At 44.4% G+C, this 22,356-nt stretch overlaps 1 protein-coding gene across 3 annotated transcripts in view; it reads right to left on the bottom strand.

Annotated features, from left to right (window-relative positions):
* Positions 1 to 22,356, bottom strand: part of TRABD2B (TraB domain containing 2B) — a 420,914-nt gene that overhangs the window by 168,683 nt on the left and 229,875 nt on the right. For 2 of the 3 annotated variants that reach the window (XM_084637375.1, XM_084637374.1), the window contains exon 3: positions 9,511 to 9,657. The exons of the other annotated variant lie outside the window; for it this stretch is intronic. In XM_084637375.1, coding sequence (XP_084493501.1) covers positions 9,511 to 9,657 — 147 coding nt within the window. The remainder of the gene's footprint in view (positions 1 to 9,510; positions 9,658 to 22,356) is intronic. 3 annotated transcript variants of the gene reach the window in all.

Here is a 22,356-nt window from a genome sequence, read left to right as displayed (position 1 = left end):
TCCCAAGTGAGGATCCTGATCAAAGGAAAGAGTGTGGCAATAAAGCAAGGAACCTGTGGCCAGGATTTTTTGTGTGTGTGGTGTATTAAAACATTTCATTCTTTTTTCCAAAGGTATTTTTCATATCACCCTCTGCTACAAACTGGGAGAACAGCTGGTCGATAGAGGATACAGGCAAAGGCTCAGGCGATGATGGTTTTTCATGAGTAGGTGTTGTCTAGGCTCGAGGGAAAATGGCCGTGTGGTTTTTTTCATATCTGTTTTGTACAGGCAGCCAGTTTATAAACAAAAGGAAATATTTCTTCACACAATGCTCAGTCAACCTGTGGAACTCATTGCCTGGTGATGTTGTGAAGGCCAAAAGTATAATGGTTCAAAAAAGGATTAGGTAAATTAATGAAGGATTGGTCCATCAACAGCGTTTAGCCAAGATGGTCAGGGACACAGCCCCATGCTCTGGATGTCCCTAAATCTCCAGCTGCTGGAAGCTGGGATTGGATGACAGGATAACACTTGAAATTGCCCTGTTCTGTTCATTCCTTCTGAAGCATTTGGATTTGGCCAGAGACAGGATACTGGCTCCATGGGCCATTAGTCTGACCCAGTATGGCCATTCTTATATTACAATGTTTGTGGCCAGACTGGATGTTTATATAAAGTTTGCAACATGGTTTTAAACAAAAAAAAAAACAAAAAAGTGTAATCCAAAAGATCCAGTTTGTAAGAGGCCTGTCAAATTCCACAAAAAGCAAAGATCAAAATGCAGTCTAGGAGGAATTATAGATTAGGGCAATGGCAGAGCTGAAAACACACACGCACGGACATCACCCAGCGAAAATGAGATTATTCAGATCTGGTACATTGGTTTGATCCATTATGAAAGTTACAGGCCTTTTGCAAATTTCAGTTACTGATCTGGGTTTTTGTTCCAAACTCCGACAAAGCTGGAGGATTTATGGACTTGAAGTTTTGATTCAGGTCCAGGAAGAGTAGAATTTATGACCCCACCAGAGCATGGGATCTGAATTGACTCTGCAATAGGATGGCAGCTGCCCAGAAGTGTCCAGTCCTAGAGTACAGCAAGGACAAGATAACTCACCTCTTTTGCTCACTTCCAGGAGCCTCTGCAGCTTGATAAAGTTTTGAGAGTTTTGGTATCCTGAATTGTTCTAAAGAAACCCAGGACTTTGCACCAATTCAACTAGAATCAGCCAGGCAGCCAAGCAAACATCTGCCACAACCTGGAAGATACCTCTTGGAAGATATAAGACTGGCAAATCCTCTTTCAGGCCAGGATTTTGCCCTAGAATTTCAGGATGGGGAATGAAGGAAGGAAAGAGTCACAAAAATTTTCCCCAAAGAGAAATGCTCGAAATGGTCCCCCAAAAGCCAAAACGGCCTGATCCTCCTCCAATTCTACAGGTGGAAATCAGAAGAAACAACTGAAATCAATGGTATTACTCCAGGGTAGATCAAAGTGACCAGTTTCTGGCCAGACAGAGTTGCATAGGGTATAAATCAACGCAGGATTTGACCTTAGTCTAGAAACAACTGTCCCCAAGGTGATTAAAATCCAGGCACCAGATTCTCAGATGATGTAAGTCAGCATAGCTTCATTGAATACAACAGAGCTACAATGATTTACACCAGCTGAGAATCTGGCCTGCGGTGTTCAAGGAACATGTGGAATTGTGGTCATTCTTGTGGAATGCTTGAATTCTAATCCTGCCAAGTCAGGGCAGTGAAATGCTTTTTTTTTTTTTTTTATAATGAGGTGACAAAAATGTCCTCTGGCTACAATACAAAAGAGAAACAGCATCTCCCATAGTCAAGCCACAATATAGTTAAAAAACAAATAAGTCCTTCCCACTTCACTTGAACAAGTAGGATTAAATAAGTCCTTCCAAGGCCAACTTCATAAAACCAGCTCCTTAAAAACAAGGAACTGTTCAAATGCTTTACAGCAATTTATAGAGGGCTGACAGATACTTTTGGACTCCAAAGACTTCTTACACTAAATCTCGGTCTACTCTAAAAAGTTTTGCCAGCATGGCTGTGTTGGCTTGGAGTGTGGAAAAACAACAACAACACATGCCCCCACATACCACACATGTGCCCCAACCAAGAGAGTTACGCTGGCAAAAACCCCATGTGGATGCAGCTTTTACTGGCAAAAGACTCATTTTGCTGCGATAGCTCGTCATTCGAGGAGATGGTGTAACTGTACCAGCAGAAGAACTCCACTAGTTATGTATCAGAGGGTTAGCCATGTTAGTCTGGATCTGTAAAAGCAGCAAAGAATCCTGTGGCACCTTACAGACTAAGGTTAGTCTAAGGTTAGTCTATAAGGTGACACAGGATTCTTTGCCACTTCCACTAGTTATGTCAGTATAGATATATTGACAAACCCATTGCAGTATAGGCAAGCCCTCTCTCTCTCTCTTTAGAGACCTCTTTAAAGTTTGGTCCCATATTACTAAGTAGACCTGGTCAAAATGTCTCAAACCAAATAAATACTGAATGAACACATACATTCTGAACTTTGAAAAGCTTAAAATAAACAAAAGAATTGATTTTTCAAAAGTTGTGGGATGAAAATTTTGACATCTTATTTTTTTCCCCATGAAAAATCGTGACTTATTATTTAGTTATTTATTTTTGACCAGTGCTATTAAAAAGAAATGAACCCCAAGCTGCAAATTTTGGATATGGATCCATATGTCCAAAAAACACATGCATGGTCCTGCCCCAGAGCTTGAGATTGTTCAGATCTGGTATTTTGGTTTGACCCATTGCAAAAAATAGAGGCCTTTTGCACATTTTGGCTCTGGATCTGGGTTCTTGGTCCAAAAGCCTACAAAGCTGGAGGATCTGAGGATCCAAAGTTTTGATTCAGGAACAAAGTGGAGCAGAACTTATGATCTCACAAGAGCACGGGTGCTTCCGAACTGGCTCTGCAGCAGTGTATTTGCCCAGAAATGTCCTGCCCCAGAGAGAAGCAGATAGCTGGCCTCAGGAGCATGAGCTGCCCTGGACAATTATGTCACAATTTGGTTCAGCTTTTCTGGTCACCAGACATAATGGCCCAATCATGGGAGATCTACTGGCTTTAATAGGAGCGAATGCGTATGCAAGGAATGCAAGACTGATTCTTTGTCTAGAACCTGAACCAGAGCTCCTTTGGGTCAACGCTCGCGACCCCCAGTGCTCTGTACAGAGCTTCATTGGAAAGAGTAATCTCTTTCGAAGGAAAGACAAGATGCTGTGCCAGCTCATTTAAGCTGCTTATGTCTGAAGGTGATAAGATGTTTCCAAACGGTCCCGTTTCAATGGCTGCACATTTGGTGTGCAGGTTTATTTTCTTTTACCTTGATAAAACTCCATTCCTCAGACAAATCAGGGGCCTGCTTATCAGTCAACACTGCACCTAATGGTTTCAGCTGTACCGTTTGTATTTATTGTAACCGGGGCATTCCGCAGATAGTTTTCATTGACTAGCTTTGGAAGCGAGCCAGATACTCAGTTGTATTTATCCAGCACTAGAAGGGAGGCAAATTAATGATGTGATTCGAATGATCAGGACCTTGACATCTTCAAGGACAGGTCTAAGCACAGGATGCGCTGATAACATTTTCCAAGGCATATGTAACACAGCCAAGTGATTTATAGACCACAAAGCGTGTTGTAAGCGTGTGACACACAGCAACTTCTCTTTGCGGGGAGCGAGGGTAGGCTCCTTTGATGTGACATACATTTATACTTCTTAAATTTCATATGATCAGAAGCATGGTGCGTATTGCATGCTGCCCCAGCACTTAGTGCCAGATGCACAATTTGCTGGGCCAGGTTGGAGGGAAATCTAATGGGAGGGCTGTGTGACTTAGTGGATACAGCTCGGGGCTCAGGACATCTATTCCTGTCACTGGCCTGCGGGGCAACACTGGGCAAGTCACGTCATGTCTCCGTGTTTCAGTCTCCCCATCTGTGAAATGGGAATAATGATACCAACCTCTTTCGTAAAGCACTTGGAGATCTGCTGATGAAAGCGCTGTATACAATGTGAATTATTATTGTTCAAGAGAGTGCAGAGACTGAAATTGTGCCCAGTCACTACACAAGGGGGAGACTTCTCCCACTGAATGGCTGCACAATGCAGGCCGAATCCTAAACCCACTCAAGTCAATGGAAAGACGCCCCACTGAGTTCAATGGGCTTTGGACGAAGCCCAATAAGGCTTGCTGTTTGTAAAGGCACATCTGCGGGAAAGGTGCTACATAAACATAAAATTATGATCATTGCATTGCCATCATAATAAAAACAGCCCAGGCAGTTTATTCAGTGGGATCTAGTTCAACCGAAATTGGCTCCAAAATGCAGTGTAGAAGTGGGGATTTACAAAGGTGCCAGACCAGCACTGCGCTCCACAGGGGACGACACAAGAGAAGGCTGAGAATGGAGGAAGATAGCAGGACAGCAGATGTGTGAGGAGAGACTATGTGGTGTTGAAATGGAGTCGGGGCAAATAGGAAGCCAGTAATGACGGAGGTAGGATGGAAAGGCAGACAGAAAGAAAAGTAGACCCTCCTATTTAGCCTCTCTCAATACAAGAGCAAAGAGAAATCCAATTACACTGAGAGGCAATACATTTCAAACAGACAAAAGGAATCCTTTGATACACAAATTCATATATAATAAGTCAACACATTGGCCATTAACACATAATTAAATTCATACATAATTCACTGGTGGAATTCCCTGCCACAAGATACCACGGTTGCCAAAGAGTTTATTGGTATTTTAAAAACCTGTGTTATTCCATTTATATGAACAGGGAGAAAATCCACACTTACATCAGTTTGGGAGGAAAATAACAAAGGATAAAACCCCAGAGGCTTCAGATCTTAAAGGTTGGGAATAAATGTCCTCTAGAGGCTGATCTCAATTTTACACTAGAAGTTTTCTTGTACCTTCTTTTCGTTGATCCAGCCTGGTAGGACTACCCCCCTTAAATCCTACAGTACTCTTCCATAAAGGGAGAGGGAACCTTTCTTCTTCTTTTTTTTTTAAGTCTAGCATAGAAGCAGAACATTCCTACCCCATCTCTGTTTTTATAGTATTTTCATGTCAGTATCATTTTGACTCTCTGCCCAGAAAGTCCAGCATAAATCTTTTAACTGAAAGAGCCACAGAAGGATCAAGTGTCAGAAGAAGGGGGTACAAGCAGGAGATACGTTTCCTTCTCCACTTCTGTGACATAGCCTGAGTAAGCTTGGTCCCGTTACGTTTTATCTAGTTTAACTAAGGATTGATGAACTTGGAGAAATGGTGCTCGCCCATACAGAGAGCAGCGTCAAGGAGGGCTGGCTTTGGGGTTCTCCCCTTTTGTAAAATAGTTTAAAAAAAAATTATGGTGGATTTATTTAGGGCTTGGGAATGCAAGGATCTCATCTGAATTCGCTGGGATATGGCATAGCAATGAGGAGTATTTGATATATGTTCTCTCACCCAGCTCTGTCAAAGCAACCTGACCCCCAACTGCAGCTTGATCTAACATTCTAGCATAGCAGGTCTCATACCGCCTGGCCAGTGCACCTCAATATCGACATGGAGTACCCTCTGCTTTTTCCATTCCTGAGCACAGCAGTATCCATCAGCACTGACAAGCCGCAGGATGCTTTTGTGATGTAGATACCTCATTTTATTCCAGACCCTGCACAGTAATTCACATTTGAAGCCAGGGTTCCAAAGGAGACAGGTTGTTTGTCTATCATCTACTTATGCTTCAATAATTGCCAGAATATTAGAACACTATATGGTTTCTAGCAAATGTTTCCGATGTCAGATGTTACAGAAGAATAGTACCGTCTTCCAAAAATGCTGACAATTCTACCACCAGGATTAGCAAATATTGCATTTACCCAGAAATTTAAGTAATGATATTTGTGCTTTTGGAATGTATAGTTTTTTTTTTTTTCTATTTGCAGGCCTAACATCTTCTGTACATAACATCCTGGGGAGGGTTGCAAACTTATCAGGCCATCAGAAACCACACTGCTTAAATTCAAGCCAAGAATCCTGTGTTCTCCAGTAAAAGGATATGTTTTATACATACTTCACAAAGGCTAATCTAATTAGGTATCCAAATCACATGGCATCTCCATGCATGCATACTTGAAAAAAGCACCCAACTAGAACATAAGCTTTGGAGCTACCCTGAGTAGTTCAAAGTGCATCCTTTTGTCATTTATGAAACACTTGAAATCTAAAGACAGGTTTCAGAGTAACAGCCGTGTTAGTCTGTATTCGCAAAAAAGAAATTGCTCAAATAAATTGGTTAGTCTCTAAGGTGCCACAAGTACTCCTTTTCTTTTTTGAAATCTAAAGCTGCCTTAAAAAAAAAAAACCACACAAGAAAGTAGTATTGGGCCCAATTCTGTCCCCAGTTAAGCCAACAAGACTTTTGCCACTGACAACATTTTGCTACATGGCCCGGAGTATTCTATGGTATTTTAATTTTCCCTGGCTTGTAAGTGGTCTAATCTTTCTAACTGTCTGCTCTGTGGGACTCTGGCTAGAGATGTTGCCTGGAACTTTTTTTATTTCCCCTGAATGGCATGTTTTTAATGCAGTATTTGCTCCTAGAATTTGCAGGGAGAAGAGCTTTTAAAAAAACAAACATTCTCTTCCTCGCTAGTCTAAAATGCAGGTCTTTTACAGGCATCTGTGATTTATTGACACAGAGTTCCTATGTGTCACTGCAATCAGTGGGAACAGCTGCAAATTGTTCTAGGGAACATGGATATATTGCTGGAGAGACTGTATTGTTTTACAGTGGTTAAAAGATAAGACGGGACAGCCGGACACCTAGGTTCAATGCCTGATTCTGCCACTTGCTTTTTGACCTTGACCAACTTATCTCTGAGCCTCTAAGGTCCCCATCTGTAAAATGGTTATGTATTTACCTCAAATACCTTTGAGAGCCTCTCTTTGCAACTCTCCACTGGTACCCTTTTCTCTAACACAGCAACACACAAAGGGACCCTTGTGGTCCCTTCTAACCCGACAGTTCTAAACATAAGCTACTTGTCTTCTCTTTCAAGGCCCTTCATGGCCTATCATCTCTCATTCAGTATCAAAGGGTCGACTCCCACCTCTGATTGAAAATGTATCAAGTGGGTGATGGAAGGCTAAACACGACCTTCATGCTTTCTTCTGTGTTGTCCCTCATGCTTTGGAGGAGCTCCCCATTAACATGCGGAAAGTCACTTCATTGTACTCTTTCAAATCCCTTTGCCATGATGCCTCCAGAAACACTAGATAACTAGGCAGCCAGTGTGCTGGTACCTCATCCTACCATGCTCACTTAAATTGCCTCATTGTTTCTTTTAACTCCCCCATATAGCTGTCTGTATCCTCCATCATCTCTTGTCTTCTGTTTAGATTGCCAGCTCTTTGGGGCAGGGACCATCTTTGTTCTGTGTTTGTACAGAGCCTCGCACAGAGGTATCCTGGTCCTGGACTGAGACCCCTAGGCGCTATGATAATACAAACAAACAACAATAACTAGTTATGGCTGTCTTCATAGGCGCCAACTCTGTGGGTGCTCTGGGGCTGGAGGAAGGGGTGGAGTGGGGGCGGGGTCTGGTGCCAAGTGGGGGTTGAGCACCTCCCAGCAACTTAGAAAGACGGCACCTCTGGTTGTCTTCTCAATGGTACACATCCTCTTTGGTTCTCCAGCTCCTTCATTCCGCATACCACATCATTAGAGAAATGTTCCCATCTGGACCACTTCTTTTCCAACCTCCCACTGCATGGCTCTCCACTAGGGGCTCCTGGTAGTCCACAGAACACAGTCTTAGAACTGCTGCATTAATGCCCCAATTCTGCCACATTTCTGCATGCTGAGTAGCACCTTCCAGTGCCCAGAGTTCCACTGAGAAACAGTGACTCCTCACACAGTATGGCGCTACTCACGAGGAGTAAAGGTGTCAGAATCAGGCCCTGAAATGATGACAGGTTCCCTGATGCCTCTACTTAGACTGACAAAAGGATCTGTGTTTCTTAGTTCATTTTACCAATGTATGGTCCTCCCTTGAAGGCATGCTGACTTTGACATCATATATGGTTGCCATGGAGATGACTGAATTGCATCACCGTGGGACTCAAACGGCATGATAAGCTATACAAGTGTTGCCAAGGTGTAAGAAACAGACAGACCCTTCAGCTATCTCCCAGGTGCAGGTAAGACCCAGCCAAGATATGGGGGTCACACACTGTTGGAGTTACAATGATAATACACAGCTCTTATACGGTGCTTTTATCCATAGATCTCAAAACACTTCACCAAGGAAGGCCGTCTCATTATCCCCATTGTGTAGATGGGGAAACTGAGGCACAAAGAGGGGCAGTGACTTGCCCAAGTTCACCCAGCCAGTGGCAGAGCCAGGACTAAAAGGTCCTCTTCAGTCCCAGTCCAGTGCCTGATTTTCTAAGCCGCCCTGCATCAGAGCAGCAGTAGATGATGTCCTAAGAAATATCCTGTCTCCACACAGTTAACAGAGAGAAAGAAATTAACATACACATATAAAACCAGCACACTCTCTCAGAGTTTGCCACCAGCCATCAGCTGGTCTGCAAAGGAGGATCCAGCTACACTGAAAGTCTTTATTAGCACCAGATAACTAAGATCAGCACAGACTGGAGGGCTGCAACAGACACATATAATATGTTTGGATTATGGCATGTTTGAGAAGTTATTTAGCCTTGTAGCCTATTTACATAAGGTTCACTCCATCTTTTGTTTGGACACATTCCTAGCAAAGCTTTTCAGTTGTCATCCCCGCCTCCGCCAAGCATGCATAAAGCAACTCAAAGGTAAAACCCATTCTCTCCCCGGACAAATGAGAGACATGTGGAGAACTAAAAAGGAGCAAAAGGAACAGGAAAAACGAGAAGGGTGGGGTGAGGAAAGATGAAGGTTATGGTCAAGGGGCTGGAGCGGGACTCACAAAATCAGGATTATTTTCCTTGCTCTGCTACAGGCTCCCTATGTGGCCTCGGGCAAGTACTGCTGGGTGCCTCTGTTTTCCTCTCTGTACAATGGACTCCGTCTCTACCTTACAGAGGGGTGGTGAGGATGGGCCCATAACTACCCTGATAGGGTGCAAAGCCCTTTCCTGAACACAGCTGGCATACTTTAACCCTTCGATTTTGCAGAGGATGCGAGGTTGAAAACTAGATACAGATTTTTAAGTCCCGGGAATGTTCAACCTGTCCCGTTATAGAGACAGGGACGATTTCAGAAATTAGATACTAATCTGGGATTTGATTTCAAACACGCCACAGTATAGGGAGTGTTTGGACCAAGGGTTCTCGTAGGGTAGCACCTCTACTTAAAATCTTAAGGCCGGGCATTCTATGACACGGGCATCGACATCATCGTCGTTACTGATACCTCTTAGCCAGTTTGCCCATCCCTAGCCTTCAGGGGCAGCTGTGAAATGGCCTTACCTGGGAAGTATCATGATTGAATATGACAGCATTCAGGTCTCCACAGTTATAATGCTTGATGAGATCTTCAGTAGTGTATGGGGCCTGCAAGCTGCCTGCTCGTAGACTTTCATGTTGTAGCAAGGTTTGGTTCAAAGCAAACAGCACCTGCACAAACACACACAATAGATATATATTGGTTGACTGAGGTCACAAGAGCATGAATGATCAGCAGAATGCAGGAGCACGGCAGAGGAACCCTTATGAGCCCCAGATGAGGCTTGTACTTCTTGCTTCTCTTTGTCGACCCCCTCTGGCCAACCAAGGGAGTGGCTCAGGAAGGAGCTACGTTTATCCCTCCCCAAACCGAAGGAGATGCACATGGATGCAGAGCTTAGACTAGAAAAGGAAACTGGGAAGGGTTTGGGATATGCCACCCTCCTCATCAAGGTAATAAACTATAGGCCTGCCTACAGACACGATTTCAGTGGGGCTGTGGGGCACGTGAAAAATCAAGGTGAGCCAGAGAGTTTTAGACTGCATGTGGAGTTCACTTTACTGCAAAAGTGACAGCCTGAAAATAAGGGCAGTTCCATCATCTCTGCCAACGAACCAGCCTGAGCTGGGAGGAGCTACATCTTCCCCACCAGCTGTTTAAAATCCAAAGCCCAAGTGAAATGGGAAACTTCTTGGTAGATGCAGTTCAGAAGCTTCTCAACATCTTTAGCAGTAAAACACTGGTGTATTCAGGCACCTCTGCCTGTCATTTAATAAGTAACCTGCAAGGACCTTGAGCATCCCTCGGGAACTGGCACTTGTGAAACAGGCAGAATATACACAAAAAGAAAAGGAGGACTTGTGGCACCTTAGAGACTAACCAATTTATTTGAGCATAAGCTTTCGTGAGCTACAGCTCACTTCATCGGATGCATCACGAAAGCTTATGCTCAAATAAATTGGTTAGTCTCTAAGGTGCCACAAGTCCTCCTTTTCTTTTTGCGAATACAGACTAACACGGCTGCTACTCTGAAACCTGGCAGAATATACAATCGTGCTCTCTCTCCCCGTCCCCCGCCACCTTTCAGCTTCTCCCTCTGGCAAAATAAATGGTCGTGTCAAATTGTTACACTGTCCCAGAGGGCTAATTGAGCTTTCTCATCCCAGATCTGGAAATCCAACAGGAATGCATTAGCAGAGAAATCTAAGCAACCAGGAGCATTCATTGCTTTTGATCTTTAAATGCACAAGTATCCAAGCTGCCATGAAATAAAACACTTCCTTAAAAAAAAAAAGTAATTGTATACTTTTCTATCTCTCATAAAAGGCAGTCAAGTTTAAATGAGTGATCATGTACCTATGCTCGTTAGTGATAGTCTTGGTGGTGATTTATGCTGATTACAGAACCACTGAGCATAAGCTCAGTTTTCAAAGATCCTTACAGGGAAGCCTGTTTTTGAGAAGGTCTATGAATGGTTGGAAGAATGACAACATTTGAGTAGGTGGGACTAATAGAACCTTTATTATTTATTTGCATTATCATAGTTCTTAGGCATCCCCGTCATGGATCAAGACCCTAATCTAGGGTGATTTTATAGGAGGAATTCCCATTCCTAGGAATAATTTGGCTTTATAACCCTGGTGGTTATTTTATTAAAAGTCACAGACCCTTCAGCCCTGTGTTTTCCTGCAGTTTCATCTTCTCTCATTTTTAGCATCAAGAGTATTCTTAATGGTACACACCACCACTTAGGTTGGTTCACTGGGATCTTCTCCCTGTTTTTCTTTGATTACCAGGACATCGTTTTTATCAAGTCATAAGCAGCATCACATTTTCAGATTATGCTTTGATAATTTATGCTACATAATTCAACAAGGTGGCTGATGAAGGATAGTTCTGAGCCCAAAAATGGGCCACCTAGTTCACAGTCAGATTGTTCTATAGCCAATAGAGAGGAAATCCCTTTAATTTTTTGCAGCCAGCTTGGAACTTTCCTATCTTGAGAAATTTTATAGAGTCTGCAAACTTTGCCACCTCACTGTTTATCCCTTTTTCTAGATCATTTATGAATATGTTGAACAGCACTGGCCCCAGTACAGATCCCTGGGGGACACCACTATTTACCTCTCTCCACTGTGAAAACTGACCATTTATTCCTACCCTTTGTTTCCTGTCTTTTAACCAGTTACCAATCCATGAGAGGACCTTCCCCTCTTATCCCATGACCCTTTACTTTGCTAAAGAGCCTTTGGTGAAGGACCTTGTTAAAGGCTTTCTGAAAGTCCAAGTACACTATATCCACTGACTGGATCACCCTGCTCCACATGTTTCTTGACCCTCCCAAAGAATTCTAGTAGATTGAGGAGGCATGATTTCCCTTTACAAAAGCCGTGTTGACTCTTCCCCAACAAATTGTGTTCATGTGTGTGTCTGATAATTCTGTTCCTTACTACAGTTTCAACCAATTCACCTGGAACTGAAGTTAGGCTTACCAGCCTGTAATTGCCAGGATCACCTCTGGAATCTTATTTTCAAAAACCGGCATTACATTGTACCAGATGACTGGAGGGTAGCTAGAGTCTGATTTAAGTGGTAGGTTACATTCCACAGTTAGTTCTGCCATTTCAAGCCTGAGTGCCTTCAGAACTGTTGAGTGAATATCATCTAGTCCTGGTGATTTATTACTCTTTAATTTATCAATTTGCTCCAAAACCACCTCATTGTGGGTCAGTTCTCCAGGTTTGCCACCGAAATAGAACAGGTTTGGTGTGGGAATCTCCCTCACATTCTCTTCAGTGAAAACTGATGCAAATAATTCATTTAGCTTCTCTGCACTGGCCTTGTCTTCCTTGAGTGCTTCTTTAGCACCTCGATGGCCCAGTGGCCGCGCTGATTGTTTGGTCGGCTTCCTTCTTCTCATGCACTTTTACAGCAATTTTTGTTTGTTTGTATCTTTTGCTAGTTGCCCTTCAAATTATTTTTGGCCTACCTAACTATACTTTTACATTTGGCTTGACAGAGTTTATGCTCCTTTCTATTTTCCTCAGAAGGATTGGACTTCCAATTCTTAAAAGATGTATTTTTGTCTCTAAGTGCCTCTTTTACTCTTTTGTTTAGCCATGGTGGGATTTTTTTGGGTCTCTGTTTTTTTTTTTTTAATCATTATTTTATTTGGAGGTATACATGTAGTTTAAACCTTTCTGGTGTTTTTAAAAACTATTTCCATGCAACTTGCAGGCATTTCCCTCTTATGACTGTTCCTTTTAATTTCCATTGAACTTGCCACCTCATTTTGGGGTAGTTCTCTTTTTTGAAGTTAAATGTTACTGCGGTGGGCTTCTTTAGTATACTCTCCCTACTCCCCCTCCTTACTCCCCCCCCGCAAAAGGATGTTAAGTTTAGTTCCATTATGGTCGCTATTACGGATAGGTACAGCTATATTCTCTGCTTGGACCAGATCCGGTGAACCACTTAGAACTAAATGAAGCATTGCTTCTCCCCTTGTAGGTTCCAGGCCTAGCTGCTCCAAGAAGCAGTCATTAATGGTGGCTAGAAATTTTCATCTCTGCATCCCGTCCTGAGGTGACATGTACCCAGTCATTATGGGAATAGTTGAAATCCCCCATTATTACTGCATTTTCTGGTTTTGTAGCTTCTCCAATCCCTAAGCATTTCACAGTCACGATCACCATCCTGGTCTGGTGGTTGGTAGCATATTCCTATGCTTATACTCTTACTATTCAAGTATGAAATTTCTATCCTTAGTTATTCTATAGTACAGTTTGAGTCATTTAAGATTTTTCCTATATTTGACTCTTTCACAGAGTGTCACTTCCTCACCAGCATGACCTACTCTGTCATTCTTATATATTTTATACCCTGGTATTACCATGTCCCTTTGATTATCATCATTTCCTCAAGTTTCTGTGTTGTGTATTATATCAATATCCTCCTTCAATATCTGGCACTCAAGTTCACACATCTTAGTATTTAGACTTCGAACATTTGTATACAAGGACTTACAAAATTTGTCAAGGTTTTAGCTGTCTGCCTTCAAGTGACGTAATTGAATGGGACTTTTTTTTTTTGTTTGACAGTTTCTCTTCAGTTCCTACCTGTACTTTATCAACTTCTATCCTCTCTATTTTACTAGGAGATAGAATATTCCCTTTAATAAATCATCCCCTAACGGATGTCTCTGTCCAAGCCATGTGCTCCTCCTCACCTGTTCAGCTTTCCTCCAGTACTTAGTTTAAGAACTCCTCTATGACCTTTCTGGTTCCATTTTGATTTAGGTGGAGCCCATCTTTCCTGTATAGAACGGGCAATGGGTATAATAGGGCATGTGGCCCTCCCCTTCCCCCCTTCCCGGTTGGCTCCCCTGGCCCACCACCACTCACCACATGCATCCCGCAATGGCAGCTCGTGGTGCCAGCTATGGGCCTGGAGAACATGGCGGTGACAGGTCTTGCCCAAAGCTGTTCAGGAACTGCATTTCTGAGTGATGGGGCTCTGGGGCAGGAGGTTCCCTGTGCTGGCCAGCCAGGGAGATGCCCTGGTAGCGCATCAGAGGGCATTCGGGAAGTCACAGCTCTGGTGGATCTGGAGTGAATCCTGCCAGTTTTAACCTCAACCCAGACTCACAGCAGGGCTCAGCAGCTCCACTTTCTCCACCACTGGGTCCAAACGTTAGGTATAAGCCAGGCTCCTGCTCCCAGAGAGAGGCACCAGCCAATGGCCCTGGCTTGCAGAGCTGGGCAACAAGCCCCCTGCCCCAACGCCCAGGACCTCAGAAATCCAGCCTCAGTGCCCAGACCCCGACTGCCCAGTTGGAAAGTGAGACCCTTGCTGTCACCAGAACAAGAAGAGAGGCGGGACGCACACAGCGAGGGGGCTGAAGGAGAGGAGGGACGCACGCAGTGAGTAGCAGTGGGGGGCTGAGCGTGGGCAGGGCCGTGGGTGGAAGAGGCGGGATGGGGAGCTAGCATACCCCAGAAGAAGCTTCACATGCCACCTAGGCTATATAGGTTCATCCTTTTTCAAAAGGTTCCCCAGTTCCTAATAAACCTGAATCCCTCCTCCGAACACCATCATCTCAGCCATGCACTCAGACCCTGCAGTGCTGCCTGTCTAACTGGACCTGCGTGTGGGCCTGGAAGCACTTTAGAGAGTGCAACCATGTAAATCCTGGACTTCAATCTCTTGCCTAGCAGCCTAAATTTGGCCTCCAGGACCTCTCTCCTACCGTACTCTATGTCACTGGCACCTATACATGCCATAGAATATCAGGGTTGGAAGGGACCTCAGGAGGTCATCTAGTCCAACCCCTTGCTCAAAAGCAGGACCTATCCCCAATTAAATCATCCCAGCCAGGGCTTTGTCAAGCCTGACCTTAAAAACTTCCAAGGAAGGAGATTCCACCACCTCCCTAGGTAACGCATTCCAGTGTTTCACCACCCCCCTAGTGAAAAAGTTTTTCCTAATATCCAACCTAAACCTCCCCCACTGCAACTTGAGACCATTACTCCTTGTCCTGTCCTCTTCCACCACTGAGAATAGTCTAGAACCATCCTCTCTGGAACTATCTCTCAGGTAGTTGAAAGCAGCTATCAAATCCCCCCTCATTCTTCTCTTCCGCAGACTAAACAATCCCAGTTCCCTCAGCCTCTTCTCATAAGTCATGTGTTCCAGACCACTAATCATTTTTGTTGCCCTTCGCTGGACTCTCTCCAATTTTTCCACATCCTTCTTGTAGTGTGGGGCCCAAAACTGGACACAGTACTCCAGATGAGGCCTCACCAATGTCGAATAGAGGGGAATTATCACATCCCTCGATCCGCTCGCTATGCCCCTACTTATACATCCCAAAATGCCATTGGCCTTCTTGGCAACAAGGGCACACTGCTGACTCATATCCAGCTTCTCGTCCACTGTCACCCCTAGGTCCTTTTCCGCAGAACTGCTGTCTAGCCATTCAGTCCCTAGTCTGTAACTGTGCATTGGGTTCTTCCATCCTATGTGCAGGACCCTGCACTTATCCTTATTGAACCTCATCAGATTTCTTTTGGCCCAATCCTCCAATTTGTCTAGGGTCCTCTGTATCCTATCCCTGCCCTCCAGCGTATCTACCACTCCTCCCAGTTTAGTATCATCCGCAAATTTGCTGAGAGTGCAATCCACACCATCCTCCAGATCATTTATGAAGATATTGAACAAAATCGGCCCCAGGACCGACCCCTGGGGCACTCCACTTGACACCGGCTGCCAACTAGACATGGAGCCATTGATCACTACCCGTTGAGCCCGACAATCTAGCCAACTTTCTACCCACCTTATAGTGCATTCATCCAGCCCACACTTCTTTAACTTGCTGATAAGAATACTGTGGGAGACCGTGTCAAAAGCTTTGCTAAAGTCAAGATACAATACATCCACTGCTTTCCCTTCATCCACAGAACCAGTAATCTCATCATAGAAGGCGATTAGATTAGTCAGGCATGACCTTCCCTTGGTGAATCCATGCTGACTGTTCCTGATCACTTTCCTCTCATGTAAGTGCTTCAGGATTGATTCTTTGAGGACCTGCTCCATGATTTTTCCGGGGACTGAAGTGAGGCTCACTGGCCTGTAGTTCCCAGGGTCCTCCTTCTTCCCTTTTTTAAAGATTGGCACTACATTAGCCTTTTTCCAGTCATCCGGGACTTCCCCCGTTCGCCACGAGTTTTCAAAGATAATGGCCAATGGCTCTGCAATCACAGCCGCCAGTTCCTTTAGCAACCATGAGTACCAACTCCTCTCCAGCACTGCCCAAAAGTCTATCTACATGTCTTGAGAAGTCTGAAACCTTTGCAGCTGGCAGACGATTCACCATGAAGTTCTCCTGATCATCACACATCCACTATTTCTAATAATTGAATCCCTCTGTCTCTACCTAATAACAGGGTTCCCTTCCCCAGGAGTCATATCCTGAGTGCAAGAGGACACCATGACATTATTTAGAAGGAGGGTCCAAACTATGGGATCATTTCCCTCCACTCCAACTTGATATTCTCCTTCCCCGAGACTTTCATCCTCATCAACAGCGCACAGGGTGTTAGATGAGACTTTCCAGGACAGAGCAGAGCAGTCCCACCCCCAGACTATGCACCTCTCTCTTTTTGCTCCTCCAGTTCAGCCACTCTGGTCTCAAGAACCCGTACTCTGTCTCTGAGGATCATGAGTTGCCGGCGCTAAATGCACACATATGCCACTTGTCCACAAGGCAGGCAATCATACACGCTGCATGCAGTGCAATAAACTGAATAACCTCCGCTGCCAGGCTTCTGCCTGCATTACTTTTACTCTTGCAGGATTTTTGTGTGTGTTCTTTCTGGGGTGGGGGTAGGATTACTGGGCTAAGTTTAGAATATGTTTATTAGGTGTATCTGGCTCTCACACTCCCTTTCTATACTGCCTTGCCAAACTCCTCTGGTTGCTAGCTCTTCTAGTCGCTTAGGGGCTGGTTTTTAAACCCCTGTTCTCCCAGAGTTAGCCCTGCCCCCTGCTCAAGGAATCTTAAAGGGATGAGGGATCAAAGGATGGCAGGCTGCAGCCTTGTTCGGAAGCACTCAGCCTTGCCTAACAGACCCTAGGCTCAGCCCCCAGCCCGCCAAGCACACCATCAATTTCAGGTCAGCTTCATTTTCTGGTTCTCCTGAACTCGCCGAGAAACTGCAGAACGGTGTTTGGACCTGACCCTACAAATCCTGACCCACTCCCCCAAATAAACCCATTGATTTGAAAGGAATTACTCAAGCATGAGTAGGCCTAAGGGTTGCAGGGTTGCGTTTATTGACCCAGCTTTATTCACATGTTTAAGACATGGAAGTCCATCCCAGGGAACACAACAGGTGTGCTCACCTGCTTAAAACCAAATGTGTGTAAACATTGACACAACTGAGTTTTTTATTTGTTTAAAAACCTGTTGCCAGTGGGTGGGTGCTTTAATTAATGGAAACATTCTTTTATCTCTCTACACAATATAAGTTGGGTATAAAATGTGATCCTTTTAAATAATAAAAAAATACAACTTATATGTAGCCTTAGCAGAATGTGGGTTTTTAAATATAAAATTGACAGATATCAATGCTTATTTTTAAGCTTTTTCAATGTAAATAGTTGGCAAAATTAGGGGGTTTGAGCATTTTTTTTAATTTTTATCCATTTAAATTTCCACAGTTGTGATAGGTTACCGGTGGTTCAGACAACGGGAAGGGAGGTCAGGCAAATATTTCATGATAGTAGATGCTGAGATTCCATATGCTAATGCTTTATATGACTGTTAAAAACCAAATTGTCATCACATGTCAAAATATACAAAGCAGATATCCTTAAATCAAACTCTAAGGAGTTTTCAAGGAACATTTGTCTTACTCGTGCCAATCTGTAAATTTCTATCATCATCAGTAGAAACATTCTGTTTGCGTGTTCGGTGAAATAGAAGTTTACACACCTTTACCAATAAAAATCTAATCCTGCCAAGCCTAAATATAATAACATATGAAAATAAAGTTAGAGGACTAGGGTACCCATCCCCATGTGGGAAACACTCTAGTCCACACCTGAGCAGCGTTGTTAAAAATCATCAGCCTGCAGGAAGGTTTTCAGCGAAAGCATGTGGGGAAACCCTCTGCTCTCACTTCCCCATTAACATTTTTCTAAAGCTTTCATTTTTATTAGTCAAATGTTTAGAATCCACAGGAAATCCTAGGATGAGCCATTTCCTCCTTTGGCTATAGCCCTTGGGGGAAAGCGCAGAGCCTTTCAAAGGTTAAAAATCCTTTAAACCATGCTTTTCACAGCTTTTTCAAATTACGAATATGCTCAGCTTGGATTTTATGGGGCATGAAAGATGGTGACATTTAGACTGCGGGTGGGGGAAGGATTGGACTTTTTGTAGAAAAGCCGGCAGAGCAGTCGAAAGCTGTGTGGGAAGCTATAATGGGATATTAGGCCCTGGTTCTGCAAGAGGACCGACAACAGGATACAGCCCCAGCAGCTTCACTAGATACATATACAGTTGCAAAATAAAAACAAATATAAGCAAGTAAAAAGCTCCAAAATTCTTACATTTTTCTGATGCATTGGCTATTTTGTGTTAGGATGTCGTTAACATCTAAGGAGGCTTAGAACAGTGGTCCCCAAACTTTTGAGTGTTGCGTTCCCCCTTGCCCCTGTCCACCCCACCTGGAGCAGGGCTGCAACTCTGGAGGGGGACGGGGACGGGGTAAGGGGGCCGAGGGTGGGGTGGAGATGCAGCCGTACTGCGGTGAAGGCCGGGACCTGGGCCTATGGCTGGGAGCAGAGTCATGGCCAGTGGCTGGTGCGGGGCTGCGAGAGGAGACATGCTCAGAGTCAGGATGGGGACAGGCCAGGCACGGGGCTGGAAGCTGGGGACATGTCTGGGGGTGGGACTGGAGCAGAGCTGGGGGAAGGGAGGATGCGTGGGTGGTCCCCCCAGCACCCCAGATGTTCCTCCACACCCCGCTAGTAGGGTTGTCAACTTTCTAATTGCACAAAACCAAACACCCTTGCCCTGCCCCTACCTCAGCCCTGCCCATTCTCTGAGGCCCTGTCCCCACTCACTCCAGCCCTCCTCCCTCAGTCGCTCGCTCTCCCTGACCCTCACTCACTTTCACTGGGCTGGGGTAGGGGGTTGGAGTGTGGGAGGGGGTGAGGGCTCCAGCTGGTGGTGTGGGCTCCAGAGTGGGGCCAGAAATGAGGGGTTCAGGGTGCGGGAGGGGACTCTGGGCTGGGGCGAGGGGTTAGGGTGTGGGAGGAATTGGGGATGCAGGCTCTGGGAGGGAGTTTGGGTGCAGGAGGGGGCTCAGGGCTGGGATAAGGGGTTGGGGTGTGGGAACAGGTACGGGCTCCAGCCAGCCAGCCCTTACCTCAGGCGGCTCCCGGTCAGTGGTGCAGTGGGGCTAAGGCAGGCTCCCTGCCTGCCCTGGCTCCACTCTGCTCCCGGAAGCGGCCGGTGTGCCCAGCTCCTAGGCTGAGGTGCAGCTAGGTGGCTCTGTGCTGTGCGCACTGCCCATGCCCACAGGCGCTGTTCCTGGCCAGTGGGAGCTGCAGAGCCAGCACTGGGGGTGGGGGTGGCACGCGGAGCTTCCCTGATTGCCCTTCTGCCTGGGGGCTGCAGGGACATGCTGGCCACTTCCAGGAGCTCTACGGAGCCAGGGCGCCTGCCTTAGCCCCACTGTGCTACTGACCTTAACGGCCTGGTCGGCGCTGCTGACCAGAGCAGCCAGCGTCCCTTTTCAACTGGGCTTTCTGGTCAAAAACCGAACGCCTGGCAACCCTACCCCCTAGGGGTGCACGTCCCTCTCTTTGGGGACCTCTAGCTTAGAAGGATTAGATTTTTATCTGTGATGTCGGTAAATGTTGATTTCATCATACACACAGAAACCAACCAAAAAATATTTCCATCAATAATAATGGAAATTTACAAATAGGCCGAAAGCAGGAAAAATCCTGCTTGAGAACTTATTAGAGTTTGATTTCAGGACACTTGCTTTGTATATTTTGAAGTGGGATGTTGAAATTTGGTTTTTTAATGATAAATCTTTAATTTTGAGTCGGCAATCTTGAAATTAGTGTCTGATCTCCCCTCCCATTGTCTGATCCACCTGTAATTTCCCACAACAGTGTAAATTTACATTGATAAAAATAAAAATGCTTAAAACCCATAATTTTTCCAAAATTGTAAATGAAAAAAAGCTTAAAAATAAACATTGATATCTGTCAAAAATTACAAAAAATAAGGTTTAATTCTGCCAAGCCTAGTTATTTTTATACACTTACAATTTTTTTTTAAACACTGTATTGTTTTTATCATAAAATATAATGGAACTTTATTTTTTTTAATGACCCTTCAGTGCATTCTACATTTTGCTTTTGTTCTTTGTTATGTAGTTATGATCCTTGAAACTACACAGAAATTCATTTAATCATAACTCGAAACCAGAAGCAGTGCTCATCCCTTTAACAGTAGAATTCTCTGCTGACATTGAAGTCCAGCTAGTAGGACGCAGATAAACATAATGCAATAAAATACTTGACACTGCCATGGTACCAAGGATCTCAAAGTGCTTTCCAGACAATGAACTAACTGCCCCATGGCTCATAAGGTCTTGTACTATTTTTCCATTTCGCAAATGGGAAAACTGGGACTGAAAAGTTAAGTCACTCACTTAAAGTCACAGAGGGAATCAGGAACCACCATGAACCTGGAACTTCAGAGTGTCTTCTCCTGTGCTTTAAGCAGTAGACCAAGCAGCCCCTCAACAACTGAGGTCTTAATTAAGTAAAACACTTAAATACATGCTCAATTTTAAGCACATGTGGTTTTGCTGAATCAGGGCCTCAGGGCCCTGGCTTTTCAATGGTGCTCAAGACCCATAGGTTCCCATTTTGTTTTAAAGGAATTCAGAACCTTTGAAAAAAAAATCAGGGAAGTTATTTAGGTGACCAACGTATGAAAATTTGACTTTGGGCTTTAAACATCAGTTCTTTCTGAATTATTGGATTTTTTAAAAAGGTACTATTTTATTTTTTTCAAAGCGAAAGAAGTATTTTAGACGTTATTTTTGCCTATTCATTCAACCGCACTGATCTTCCACACATGTCATGGACAAAGTTACTTTTGAGTGAAGCATGAACTTTCAGACAAAAAACGAAGGGATAGGAGCTGTTGAAAAGATGAGGTTTAGATCTGAGACACGTTCCTCAGCTTTCTCTGGGTTGAGAGCAGCACCCATAGAGCTACCCAAGAGGGTCTATTGTAGGATGGAAAGTGGGTTAATAAAGCCAGGCTGACACGCACATACACAAGCCAACCAATGGTAGGACTCCCCTACACGTATATTTTTCAAGAGCCATAAACTTGACACACACAGTCCCATAGTTCAAACCTGACAATCGTGCTGGAGTCTTTCTCCAATTCTTAGCACACTCTTTGGAGTGGATTCTATGGGCCATTTCCTTCAGGGTCAGGTTAAAGCCATTTTAAAGCCTAGATTTATTTTTTTACACTGCTTGGCTGATGTCACAAAAACAGTGTCATTTCTCTTTTTTTGCTCCATCTCAACCCCAGTGACCTCTAGCCTAAATCTCTATCTCAGTTAAGTCTCCCAGAGGTGCTTAAGATTACCGAAGAACTGACTTAAAAATAAACATACTTAGAGCTGACTGCCCATAGACGGTCCCACCTCATAAATACAGCAGACAGTATTTGTTCTGGGAAGAGATGGAAAATTATGATTTGGTCTTTGGGAAAGAGCATTTTTATTCATGCGATTTATGAGCCATATATGCATGCACTTGGGAAGCAGTTTCACCAGAACAGTACTTGGGAAGCAGTTTCCAGTTTTTTAAAGAGGCCTTTAACTGAACAAGCTCAGAAAACATTAGGTGGGCCATACGCTGCCAGACTGCGGACTTCCTACTCCAAAGGCAGAGCACCTTCCTACACCAAAAGTCTCATTAGTCCAGAGTTTAAGATGCTAGCCAGGATTTAGAAGACATGAGCTCAATTCTGCACCCTCCCACAGACTTCCTGGCTGTCCTTGAACAAATTCATTTGGGGCACGTCTACACTATTTAAAAACCTACGTTAGTGAATCCAAGCTCCCACCCGAGCCTGTACGTCTACATAGATGTTTTACTGCCATAGTATGAGCCTGAGTCTGTAGACCCAGCCTCAGACACTTGCCGCTACAGGCCATAAAATGCAGTATAGACATACCCTTAATCTTTGTGTCTCAGTTTCCTCCATCTGTAAAATGGATATAATAGCACTTCCTAACCTCATGTGCATTAAAGATACAGTG

Source organism: Lepidochelys olivacea (genome assembly GCF_965140295.1).
Source record: "Lepidochelys olivacea isolate rLepOli2 genome assembly, chromosome: 8".
Taxonomy (NCBI): Eukaryota; Metazoa; Chordata; order Testudines; family Cheloniidae; genus Lepidochelys; species Lepidochelys olivacea.
The sequence above is the reverse complement of the archived record's forward strand: the minus strand, read 5'-3'. Positions and strand labels throughout refer to the sequence as shown.